Here is a 13,000-nt window from a genome sequence, read left to right as displayed (position 1 = left end):
GAGGAAAGGTGGGCCCAGCCTAGACAGAGGCCCTTTTTACAGGAAGGGTCCAGAAGTCAGCACCAGCCCCGAGGGGAGTTGCATTGCTGCTCAGGAGGGAAAAATGATTTCCAGAGGCCAGCCCAAGGGGCAGAAGGTTATCTGGGGCTATCATCCAAGGACCTGCATGGCAACACCTCCCCCATGCCATCACTTACCCCCCCACCCCCTCACACACACACACACACACACACACACACACACACACACACACACCCGCCTAACTCAGACCAGCTGCAGAGTTGCTGCTGAGAACCTGGTGCTAATTCTTTCCTTGGCTAAGCTATCCGAGGATGCTGCAAACGTGCTCTGCCGCGTGCAGTATTTTCCTCCTGGCTACAGGTGCCCAGGCTTCCCAAGAGCCGCCTGCTGGGAGCAGGGAGAGCATTCTGCTCATGACTCTCAGCAAGCCCTTTGAAATTCCATGAATGTGTCTGTGGAGGCCTGCATCTCCCACCATTCCTCCAGGAAGGTGGCTCAAAGGCCCAAGGGTCATCTGTCATCCATGGCTTCCCAACCAGCACATACCTGTGTCCATGCCTCCATCTTTCGTTGCTAAAAATGGAGATAATAACTTCTTCAGAGCTTTGTTCTAAGAACGAAAGGGCATGAAACATTCATCTGGCTCAGAACCAGGCGAAAAGGAGGCACTTAGTAAGTGGTAGCTGTTCTGACCAGAACCCTCATGTTAGAACACCATCGGATGAAGTACATGGCCTTCAGAATCAAACCCCCTGGGTTCTGGTGCAGACTTGATTAGCTAGTTGCTGTGTGACCTTGGGGAAGTGGCCTAATCTCTCTGGACTTCATAGCTGTAAAATGGGGATAGAATAATCTTTACTTCATAGCATGGGTGTGAACGTGATGTTAGTCAAACTGTGTTAAAACCTTAGCTCAGTGCCTGGCATGTAATAAATGATCAATAAATGGTAGCTGTTAATGTTTGCATTGTTATGGTTGATGCGGTCAGGCTACAGTTACAAGAAGACAGGAGTGGAAAGAGCTTTGAGGCTGACAAGACAGAGGCCGAAGACCTTGGCTCCAGGCCCGGCTTTGGAATGAACTTTCAGTGAGACCTTGGACAGCTCACTTGCCCTTTCTGCTGAACCCGTATCTTCTCATCTACAAGGGCACTAAAAACTTACAGGGCTGTCTGTGTGAACTAGCTAATACCATTATCCTGAGAGGGGTTGTCACTATTCCAGCATGTACTGGTCCTCAATGTGTGGTCCTCAGACCAGCCTTTGCAGCAGCATCTGAGAACTTGTTAGACATGCAGATTCTCAGTCTCCACCCCAGACCTGCTGAGTCAGACACCCTCGGGGTGGGGCCCTAGCAGTCTGTATTTTAACCAGCTTTCCAGATGATTCTGATGCTCACAAAGGTGAGGGTTATGGCAGTAATGAATACGTGGGGTCTTGTACGGAGAACGTTCTCAGGCTTGGATGTGGAAGGACAGAGCAAATGGGTAGACTGCTTGGCAGTTGGTCAGCATGTCCCAGCACCTTCCCCCTGTTATATCATCAGGTTCGGGTCATTGGGTCCACCCTTGACAGTGAGTTTCTGTTCCATTTCTTCTGACAGGGTTTTAGAGCAACGCTGCCCAATGACTAGGTCCAGTGTAAATGAATGAGTGAATGAATGTTTGTATGGGCTGCGTTATTGATGGGAAGAGAAGGATGGCGCCCAACACCACCGACAAGTGAACGCACTGCAGCTGGTTCTCAGCATCCACAACACGAGTCCGGGGGATGTGGAGAGGGCCAGAAGTGATCAAGAGGAGAACAGATGGCAGAGAGCCTTATTTGCAAGCCAGGGGTGCCCGTTCATTCTGTAGGCAATACAGGTGCTGACAGGGGTCTTGGCAGAAGACCGTAATAGGGTCTGGACCAGGCTTAAGAAAGATCAAACCAGGAAGGTACAGTCTGCCTGGAGGTCTCAGAGCTGCCTAGTTCTGGGGGGACCCAGCCCCAGATTCCACTCTGGACTCTGCCATTTATGAGCTGAGGGACCTCGGGGAAGGCACTTATATCGCAAGGCCTCAGCTTCCTCGCACGTAAAAGGTATGATAGGACCTCTCTGACTGGGTGGTTATGAAAGTGCTCTGTCCCAAGTATGAGTCACATCTCAGGGAAATTGCAACTTGACTAAATTCATTTATTTAAGCAACAAAACCCCAGTGTAAGGCAGCCACCTCCCATTTTTTGGCCAACTTGTCTATAAACACCTAAGGATGTTGTTGAATTAGACATTTCATTTATTCATTTAGATACACATATGTGCTTAAAACTATATTATATAAAATAATATACTAACCTAGAAGTAAATTCAAATGGTTTTTATTTTTTTTATTTAAAATTTAGTTAACAGACAGTGCAATATTGGTTTCAGAAGAATTCCGTGACTCATCAGGTACATACGACACCCAGTGCTCATCACAAGTGCCCTCCTTAGTGCCCATCACCCATCGAGCCCATTCCCCACCCACCTGCCTCCATCAACCCTCAATCTGTTCTCTTATCATTAAGAGGCTCTTGTGGTTTGTTCCCCTCTCTCCTCTTTCCCCGCCTTCTCATATGTTCATCTGTTTTCTTAAATTCCATATATGAGTGAAATATGGTATTTGTCTTTCTCTGATGACTTCATTTGCATAGCATAATACCATGTAGCTCCATCCACATCATTGCAAATGGCAAGATTTCATTCTTTTTGGTCACTAATATTCCACCATATGTATGTATGTGTGTGTACAGGTATATATGTATATATACGTATGTATATATGTATACATGTATATATGTATATATACCTATACACACCCATACACACACACACACACATATACATATATATGTATATATATATATACATATACACACACACTACATCTTCTTTATCCATTTATTAGTCGATGGACATTTCAGCTCTCTTCATTGTTTGGCTGTTGTTGATAATGCTGCTATAAACATCAGGGTGCATGTACCCCTTCAAATCTGTATTTCAAGTGGTTTTTAAAAATAAAGTAAAATTGTTTTTTTCCTACTCTTCACCAGCTGCATCCAGTAACCATTATAAATATCTCAAACTAGCGTGAGTGAGGTCCTTTCATGCTGGTAAGCTCCCTGAAACAGTATCTTATTCAAAACAAACTAATATATTCAAAACCATGTGAACTTCTGGAAGACATGGCTATGACGCCATTTCTTCTCTGAGGGGAACTGCATGGCCTGCCTCCAGTGCCCCCCAGCTGCCATGTGTCTAAATCACACTATACAGATTGCTTACAGCCCTTTGTGCTTCGGAATTACATCATTCCAGTCCCATCGCAGCCCTGTCAGGCACACATAATTCATCCCATTTTGCAGATGGGGAAACTGAGGCTTTCAGACTCACAAAGCTTGCTGAGGAGCCTGGATTAGACCTCAGTTCTTAACTCCAGAATGGAGTTCATAACAGGAACGCTATGTACCTTCTAAGCACACAGATAATGCAGAATAATTGGTGGCAACTATTATCATATTATGTCCCCCAAGTGCAACTAAATAGGGTTGGAATTCCATAGGGGTCCTCAGCCGAGATCCCAAAAGCAAAAGACATGTTGTCTTCTCCTGGCCGTCAGCAGGAAGGATGACCAGTCATGCCTGGTGGTTTCCAGGCAGCCATGTCCTTGACAGAGAGAGGTTTCGCCAGGGCCCCTGCTGGCTCATGTCTTCCTCACAGGATGGGCCCTTCTGCCACACTGTCTCTGGGTCCCCGAGTGTCTTCTGGTGCACATCATCATTTGTTTCTTCCCTCCTCAGTTTAGGAGATAAGAGCAAGTAATTGTCTTTTATAGACACTGTAATGAAGCCTGTCATCACACAAAAGAAGTTTGCTAATAAAATAAATCAAAGCAGCAGTGATAAAATGAATAGGGAGCAAGCTTTTACAATTAGATTTGTACTTGTCTGGTGGCACAGTGCTTCCATGAGAAGTGAGAAGGCTGTTGCGCAGGGGAGAAAGGCACCAAGAGATGAGCTGACGGGGTGTTTGCAAACTCCTCAAGGCAGAGCAACACGGCGCCCAAGGCAGGCAGCTGTGTCCCCTGTGGGCTTGGAGGCTGGCAAGGGGCTTGACAGAGAGGGAGGGAGGGAAGCCAACAGAGAGGGGTTGCAGGTACATCATCTCGGTGGTCTGTGTGTGTCCCCATCCAAATGTGATGGGGTCCCAGCCAAATGTGATCTGGCTGCTGCTCCCCCTTCTCTTTGCCATCAGCTGGACTCTTTCCCCGCAGGTGTGATACCTGGGGGAGAGGAGAACACCCTGGGGCACCCAGGCCCCACGTGGTGCCCCCATGACTGTGCCCCAGCCCTGCCTGGCCCTGTCATTCTCCCAGTCAGTTACAGGTTCTGCCACCAAGTAAGTTAGAAAAACTTCATGGGGCACCCAGGTGGCTTAGTCAGATAAGTGTCTGACTTTGGCTCAGGTCATGATTTCACGGTTTGTGGGTTTGAGCCCCGCATCAGGCTCTGTGCTGACAGCTCAGAGCCTGGAGCCTGCTTCATTCAGATTCTGTGTCTCTGTCTCTATTCCTTCCCCGCTCATACTCTGTCTCTCTCTTTCTCTCTCTCTCAAAAATGAATGATTTCCGTTTAGGAAATCAGACCATAGGATTAAAAAAACATGCTGTTGGGCAAAAGGGCAAATGCTGTATAATTTCAAGGTGGTGGCATTTCTCGTTCTTTTGCAAGCAGAAATGACTAACGTAGTTACGTCTGGTACGTTTGGTCAGACATTAAGCTGAGTGCTTTTCATGAGCTGTCTCATGCCATCTCAGCAGCCTTGCAAGGTAGTAGTGACCTGCCATGCCCAGGTCACAGGTGAGGAGACTGTCGCTCCCCAGGTCAATGCCTTGTGCCAGGTCACATGGCTGCACAAGTTGGCATTGGGAATGGAGAGGGTTGTGTGCTCATAACCCCTGTGCCATGGTCATCATGGGTCTTGTGTGGCTGTTGCCTCAGTTGTGAAGGAAGGTAGGAGAGGACCCTAGAGGTGCACAGGTGGGTGGCTTGGGCCATGACTGGAACCATGGGACCTGGGATCCAAGACCACCTCTGGCCACCCAGGGTGAGTCATGACACCATTGTGTGCCTCCATCTTTTGTCGTGTTCCTGGAGGCAGAGTCCCCTCCAGTCTTGGGCTCCTGCCAGATACCTCTTCAGGTTGTTCAGGTGCTCAAAGAGGACTCAGGAATTTGAAGCAGCTTTAGCTGAACAAACAGATATCTCTGTCTCTGAAAGCAGTTCTCACTCAGGGAAGGGCAGGGGAGCTGAGGAGTAAACCCATCGTCTAAAGCTAGGACTCCACCTGGGCTCGACATCTCGGGAATCTGTGGGTGTTTTGGATGCCTTAAACCTCTCAGCAGATCAAGGTCACCCTGGTCCCTCAGGAACCTTTAGGCGGATGGCCAGCATGGTCAAGGCCAAAGAAATCAGAGGTCACAGCAAAGAGAAGGATGTGGAGATTGATCGTTGTCTACATAAAGGAAGGTTCCCTGCCAGGCAGAGCTGGAGACACAACCTTGTTAGCTAATGTGAGTTTAATATGGAGTCAGGGGAGCTGGACGCCAGCCTAGTCAACTGCCCAGGAGACCGTCAGAAATAGAGTGGGGTAAGGTGTCCCCCATCTGTTCAGCGCCACTCTGCCTCCCAAAAGACAGGGGCGGCCCAGCGGCAAGCTGGGCGATACCCGCCAGACAAAAGCATCACTTCCACGTCAGTCATTTTGTATAAAGGAAGAGTTATTGTTATGGGAGGCTGGCGCCTGATCAATATCTCCTGCTTTGAAAATAAACTTCTTGGCTTGGCCTTGACATTAATCTACCATCAGGAGCCCATTATCTCAAGACCAATATTCTGTTCTATTGACTTGCTCAATTTTTTTTTCTCCCCCAAGATCAGACTATAATTGCATTTCTCCAGGCAGCACTTGCACTCACTGCAGCCTCATGCATACAGGTCCCCTTGCAGGAAGCCCGGGATACAGCACATCTGGGGTGGGATGGAGACAGTGGCTGGAAGAGGGTCATGGGGGACTGAGGACCCTCAGGTGCATGAGGAGGAAAAGCAGTCCTTCTAGAGCCTGTGAATTGGTTGAGACATAAAGCCAGATCCCCAATATCCCCAGAAAATAGTCTCTTGCACAGAATTGGGGTTACAGACGTTCCCACTCCTACTTGTCATTCACAAACAAGGAAACACGGGAATAAGATTAACAATAACGTCCCGAGTGCAGCTGGGCCCTACCATTATCAGCACAGCCCCCACAAACCCAAAGCCATACCTGCCTCAATCTCCAAGAGCTTCTGGGCCTTCCCTCCCCCACACCTGCCCCCTACAACCCATTCTCCACCCCTCAGGCAGAGTCCTCTTCATAAAATAGAAATTGGATTATATCGTCACCCTCCCTGAAGACTTTTGGTGAAGCCTCCTTATTTTTCCCTGCAAGACCCTTATGATTGTCTCTGACCTCCCCGCCCATCTCTGCTCCTGCTCCAGGCCTCTGGCTTCCTCCATTCAGGGATTAAGCCAACCAAGCCTGGCCCTACCTCAGGGCCTTTACACTTGCTTTTCTCTCCACCTGTTCTCTCACCCCTCAGATCCTTATGTTACTTTTACCTTCTCGTTATCTAAGTATTGTATCTAATTTTCCCTTCTAAGTGAGGCTATCCCTGACTGGCATAGGTAACATCACTTCTCAGAGATCCAGGCAATGAGTCTCTCCAGTTACCTTGCTTTGGCTTCCTTATAGCACACATCACCATCTGCAACTGGCTTTCTGTAGTGATTATCTACTGCCACAAGAGAAAAATCCCCCTGAACATACCCTCTTCAAATGGTAATAGACACTATCGCAAGGTTACACAAACCTACACCAGGTCAGGGGTTTGGGAGTGGCTTAGCAGGACATTTCTGCTCGAGTCTATCGTGAGGTTGTGGTCAAGGTATCAGCCAGGGCCATGGTTATCTGAAGGCTGGACTGGGCCTGATAGATCCCTTTCTAAGACGGCTCACTCAGCTTGGCTGGCACGTTGGCCCCAGCTCCTCACCACCTAGACCTCTCCACAGAGCTGCTCGAGTGTCCTCACAACATGGCAGCCAGGTGCCCCAAAGCAAGTGACCCCACGGAGGAAGGTGGAAGCCACAGTGTCTTCTACGACCACCACTTCTGCAGTTTTCCTTTGGTTACACGGCTCAGTCCTCTTGTGACTCATTCGGGAGGGAGGTGTCTCCAGAGAGCGAGGATCACCGGGGGCCATCTTGGAGGTTGCACACCATACTCCCCCTCCATGAGAACAAGGGCCTTGACAAACTTGCCACGTGTGTGCCCAGCACAATGTCTGGCATGTAGCAGAGACCTCATGAATATTAGCCAGATGTCTGAATGAATCATTAGAGTGTGTAACTGTTAGGACTGCGTGCTAAGTCTTGTGCTAAGTGAGCACTTTACATGCAATATCTCACCCCCACGGCCTGCCTCATTTAATCCTCTACAGATGAGGAAACCGAGTCTCAGAGAGGTTAACTTCCTTGATCAAAGTCACAAACCTGGTAAGTGGCTGAGCCAGCATTTGGCCCCAGGACTGCTGAGGACGGTCTGTCTAGGCCAGGCCCCTTAGTGGATATGCGTCAGCGTGGATTGTACTTCCGGAGATTTCCCACATTGCCATCAGACCACATGCAGTCAAACTCAGGAGCTCTTTGTGACGCCAGGAACGTAGGGAAACACAAGGAGAAACTTGGAATTCCTCTCTACGGTGATAGCCAGCTGTGTGGCTTAGTAAGCCGGACTGCAGAGAAGTCAGGGCAGGGAGCCTGCTGCCTCTGCTCAGGGTGACCCAGCAAGAGGCTTGTAGATCTCAGAGGAAACTCCAGAACCGGGTACCACAGTCGGTAAATATACAGAGCCTAGGTGCTATCTCTTCCCCTCTCGTACCTGTGGTAGACGTTACCAAGGCGATCACCATAGTCCTTCCCGCTGAGCCGCCCTTTGCTGCCTAGAATTCTCAACACAGCTCTCCCCACACCTGTACTTGTTCGGAGCCCAGACTCTGGAGTCCGCTAAAGCCAGGTTTAAATTCTAGTTCCACCACTCACTAACCCTGTGACCTTAGACAAGCTTCTTAGCTTCTCTGAGCCTCCGTTTTGTCATCTGTAAAATGGAGCTCCATTACTACCCACTTCTTTGGTCTTCTGACAAGGCTTAAATGCAGTTGTGCACGGGGGGCTTGCAGCAGACTGCTTGGCAACGAGGAGGCGCTCAATACTGTCAACTATTGAAAACTGCTGTGGTTATCACTGTGTTTTCCTTGCTCTGTGAATGGGGGCTTTAATAGTCCCAAGCTGATGCTTCCAGTGAATGTATTGGAGGAGGGGGCAGTGACCTCTGAGGGGGTGGTGAATGAGAGGCAGAAATACCATCTTCTTTCTCCCTTCCCACCCTGCAGGTGTGGATGTGTGGGGGCCGCATGGAGGACATTCCCTGCTCCAGGGTGGGCCATATCTACAGGAAATATGTACCCTACAAAGTCCCCGCTGGAGTCAGCCTGGCCCGGGTAAGGTGATGGCTCCCTGGATGGGGACGGGGTGAGGGGCTAGGCTCATCAGCAGAGCAGAGGCATCCTGAGACACCTGGGAACTCCAAGCCAAGTGCCTCGGGGCGGGGCGGGTGGGGGGAGGATGTGCACCCCCATTCCCCAACTCTCCAGGTGAAATCGAGTTTAAGAGAACGTACTTAAACCCCTGCTTCAACACTTAGGAGCTGTGACCTTGAGAGGGTTGCTTAACTCCTCTGAGCCTGTGTTTCCTCTTTTACTTAAAAAGAAGCTAATTTGTTGGTGACTCTTAGCATGGCCAGGAGAGTCAGGGAGATAGCATAGTTACTCCAAGTGTGACAGACAAGATGATATTAGGTGGCAGACATAGGAACATTTTTATTTACATGCGTTTAAATTAATGTGCTTTAGCAGTTAAGATGTATTAGTGTAGCAGACTTGTGATTTCACAGGTATTATTAGGATAAAGCTAACATAGGTGCAAAGTCAGACCAGAAGTGATTTAAAGAAGCCTGTTAGATAAATGTTCGTGCAGGTGGAGCGGTGTGAGACACTGAGAAAGCCTGAGACAAAGTACTTAAAAGTTCCAGGCATGAGGGTGGTTAATAAATGTAAGTATCTTGCTCTTCTCCCACCCCCTCCCCACTAACATTGCCAAAAAGTCTGTGTGTCAAACTATTTCATTAGCTTAAAATGGTTTGTATTAATCCCTGCTTGAATTAAATGGCCACTGGCTACAAATAGAAATGTTAGCCAGAGATTTGTTTTGGGGGTTGTTTTTTGTATTAATGATATTCCACTGAGCCTCCAATTTTAAAATATTAAGTGTCTTGAAAAAAAACACAACAACAAGGTTACTACAAAGGAAAAATGGGTTGGGTGGGGGTGCCCAGAAAGGAAAGAGGGCCGCAGGGAGGTCTGGGGGAAGCTGGAAAGGTAACTCGGTAATTGGCACGGCTTTGCCTCGTGGAGACCCCTTCGGACAGAGAGACCCCTTTGCAAGCCTGTTTGGCATCAGTCCATACAGCTTCCCTCTGCCCTGGCCACCGCCTCCCCCTCCCTCATCACCTGATGACATGCAGAACTGCAGGCTCTGGGTCAGGAAGAGCCTTCGTCCTGCGAGGTACAAGGAAGACCAGCCGTCTCAACGAGGCAGTGGGTCTCCCCAGGTGGGAGCTGAGCTCCAGGGGCTGCTTTGCCGCCGGTGTTGAAGAAAAAGAGAGCCAGCAGTGCCCTCTAGTGGTGTAAGATTCTAAGGACAGCCACATCTGCCATCCGTGCTTAGGACACAGCCCATCCGACCTGGGTAGGTTGGGAGGGCGTTTTAGATTCAGCTGGAGAGGTAGGAATCCCATTTGTTTTGAGATCCCATTGGCAATCCCAGAGGAAGGTGCCAGGCAGGAAAACAGAACAACGTCAGTCAGTAAGCCCAAGAGTGCAACCCTCAGCTACTAGGAGTGGTGGGACCATGGGGACACCTCTGACCCCTGAGCAGGACTATTCCCGAAGCATCCTTTTCTCATTTATAAGACCTGCCTCGTAAAAAGGCACCACCCACCTCCTCTTTACCGAACCACAGATGAATTCAGTGAATAACAGCTAACTGTAGTAACATATAAAAGTTTCCTGTGGGCTAGACGTTAGGCAAAGCATCTTCCATACATGTCTCACTTAATTTTCACTTGTTTTTAATCCCCACTGGAGCGATGAGGTAAGTGAAATGTAGAGACATTAACTAACTAGAGCCAGAATTCAAACCCACTTAGGTCTGACCCGTGCCTGGCACACAGAGCAGTTGTTGCTTAAACAGTGACAGCTGTTCATCTTGGGATCAGCATCTCTTAACAAGACTGCGAAGTTTCTTTCAGCCTCTTCTCTGAATTCTGGGTTGAAACATTTTAACTTCTTTTTCACCTGTCTGTACTGTTTCAGTCTCCTGTCGACTTTAAACCAGCTAATGAATGAGATGAGGGGCACCCCACATACATATGCAGGACCACAAAGATGCCTGAATCAGGCTCCCCTGAATTTGTGTCCAAGTATCTAACTACCACCCTCCTTGAGTTGCAGATCATATTTGAGTTGCAGATCATACATTAAATCATAAAGCAAATCACAAGTTTGCTTAGTGTTTTAACAGCCAAATCCTTCTAGAGCATTATCTCCTAGAAGATCATTTTGATAGATTCAAGGAGAGGTCGGTTAAAAGCCCTAAAAGAGCTACATAAAGAGGGAAACGAAAGTCTTACTCAAGTTGTACAGATTCCAGGACAAACAGCCAGAGAGGAGTGAAGCCACAATTCCTCACCATCCCTGTGGCATGAGCAAATTAGTGTGCTGAAGGACCTAGGTGGGCCGCCTGGGAAAAGGAGAGACTTTGGGTGTGCAAGCCTTTTTCGGTTCTCAGCTTCCTCAGGGCACAGATTTAAATTAAGCCCAGCCTTTGCCTTGCAGGGGCCTGGTATTGTTCCTTAATTGTTTAATACGTTCCTTAATTGTTTTCTAACCTACTGTCAGTCTCTTCAGCACTCAGAAAGAATGAGGCTGATATCAGCAAGGAAATTCCATAGCTTCCTAGTCCCAAACTCAGAGTCAGCAAAATTGAAGAGTGAGTGAAAACTTTTGTCTTTGGCATGGGGCCCTCTCCTGATGGCTTCTTTCCTCCTTGCTCAGGAGTCAGCAAACTGTTTTCATGTGGCCTGTGCGCTAAGAATGGTTTTTACATTTTTAAGTAGTTAGGGTGAAAAAATGAAAGAAGAATATTTTGTGATACATGAAAATCAAATTTCAGTCCATAAAGTTTTATTGGAACACAACCACACCCATTCATTTACATAATGTCTAGGGCTTCTTTTCCACCGCCTCAGAGTTAAGACCATATGGTCTGCAAAGCCCAAAATATTTGCGATCTGACCCTTTACACAAAATAGTTGTCCACCCCTGCCTTATCTTCTGCTTCTAGAGCAGTCATTCACACTGAGGTGTGAATGACTGATAACATTTTAAAATACTAACTCCCTTTTCCCCTTCAGAAGAAAATTTGGATTGCAATAGGGAGAAAATCCTTTATGATAGCAATAAAGCCCGTAGAGTTCAATGTTGGGGGTGAAGGGCAGATTTCTGGCAACAGTCAGGGGTTGGAGAAAGATATTTTGGAGCAGAGAATTTCCCCCTGAACACTGAAGCTGTGCTCTTCTGGAACCAGCTGTCTGAAGTTCTCAGCAGGTGGTGTCTACAACTGCAGATGAAATAAGGAATTTTCATCCCAGTTACACAGAAGAATTCACTTTCCCTCTATCTCCAAGTCTGCTCACAAACAGGTTGTTTTCCTGACTGCTGCCTCTACTTGCCAGTAACGTGGTTGTCATTTTTATATTGATCATCCCTGTGCTTCATATTCAAAGAAGCAGCAAGCTTTGCACCTCAAAGGATTTTTTAAAATTCCAGCCGCTGGTGGAATTACAACTTTTGGTTGCAAATTATTGTTTTCAACCAGGGTACTTGGTCAGCACTCTTAATAGAAAATGACAGAAACCCCACTCAAACTGGCATAAGCAGAAAGAGAATTCACTGACTTATGTTAATAGAAAGTCCCAAGATAGGGGCGCCTGGGTGGCGCAGTCGGTTAAGCGTCCGACTTCAGCCAGGTCACGATCTCACCGTCCGTGAGTTCGAGCCCCGCGTCGGGCTCTGGGCTGATGGCTCAGAGCCTGGAACCTGTTTCCGATTCTGTGTCTCCCTCTCTCTCTGCCCCTCCCCCGTTCATGCTCTGTCTCTCTCTGTTCCAAAAATGAATAAACGTTGAAAAAAAAAAATTAAAAAAAAAAAAAAGAAAGTCCCAAGATAGTGCTCACTTCAGGTATGGCTGGATTCAGGTACTGAAAGGAACGTGTTCCTCGTCCAGCCCTCAGTTCTGCTTCATTCATTCAGCCTTAGTCAGGTTTTCCATATGACCCAGCAGCTCTGGCCTCTAGCTTACCCAGCAATGAATGCAAGTGGAAAGAGCAATTCTCCCCAATAGTTCCAGTGAAATCGCCATGCTAATGTCATTGATTCTGATTGGCTTGGCGTGAGTCACGTGCTCGCTGACCAATCCCTAGAGTCAGGGCTGGTTCCCATTAGCGGGGCTGGTTCATGTACCTTTCTTGAAGCCTCTTGAGAGAGAGGACAGAAGCAGAGGAGGGAGGCTACAGCTAGAAAAGGGGGGTGGAAGATGCACAGGTAAAATAACAGCCATCTCTTAGTCAGAAGTAGAGTCCTTAAAACGTGCATAAATAAATATAGAAGGCTTTAAAAACATGGTGGGCTAGGGTCTTTGATGCAACACAAAATAAGAAAGATGAACCTCAACTTCCAGGATCCTTGCCC

General features: G+C 47.9%; 1 protein-coding gene across 3 annotated transcripts in view; it reads left to right on the top strand.

Moving 5' to 3' along the window:
• The window catches only part of GALNT10 (polypeptide N-acetylgalactosaminyltransferase 10), a 224,938-nt gene that overhangs the window by 199,854 nt on the left and 12,084 nt on the right, over positions 1–13,000 (top strand). For all 3 annotated transcript variants that reach the window (XM_045436518.1, XM_045436527.1, XM_045436507.1), the window contains exon 8: positions 8,525–8,632. In XM_045436518.1, coding sequence (XP_045292474.1) covers positions 8,525–8,632 — 108 coding nt within the window. The remainder of the gene's footprint in view (positions 1–8,524; positions 8,633–13,000) is intronic.

Source organism: Leopardus geoffroyi, chromosome A1 (assembly GCF_018350155.1).
Source record: "Leopardus geoffroyi isolate Oge1 chromosome A1, O.geoffroyi_Oge1_pat1.0, whole genome shotgun sequence".
NCBI classification, from domain to species: domain Eukaryota; kingdom Metazoa; phylum Chordata; class Mammalia; order Carnivora; family Felidae; genus Leopardus; species Leopardus geoffroyi.
This window is presented reverse-complemented; position numbering and strand designations above follow the sequence as displayed.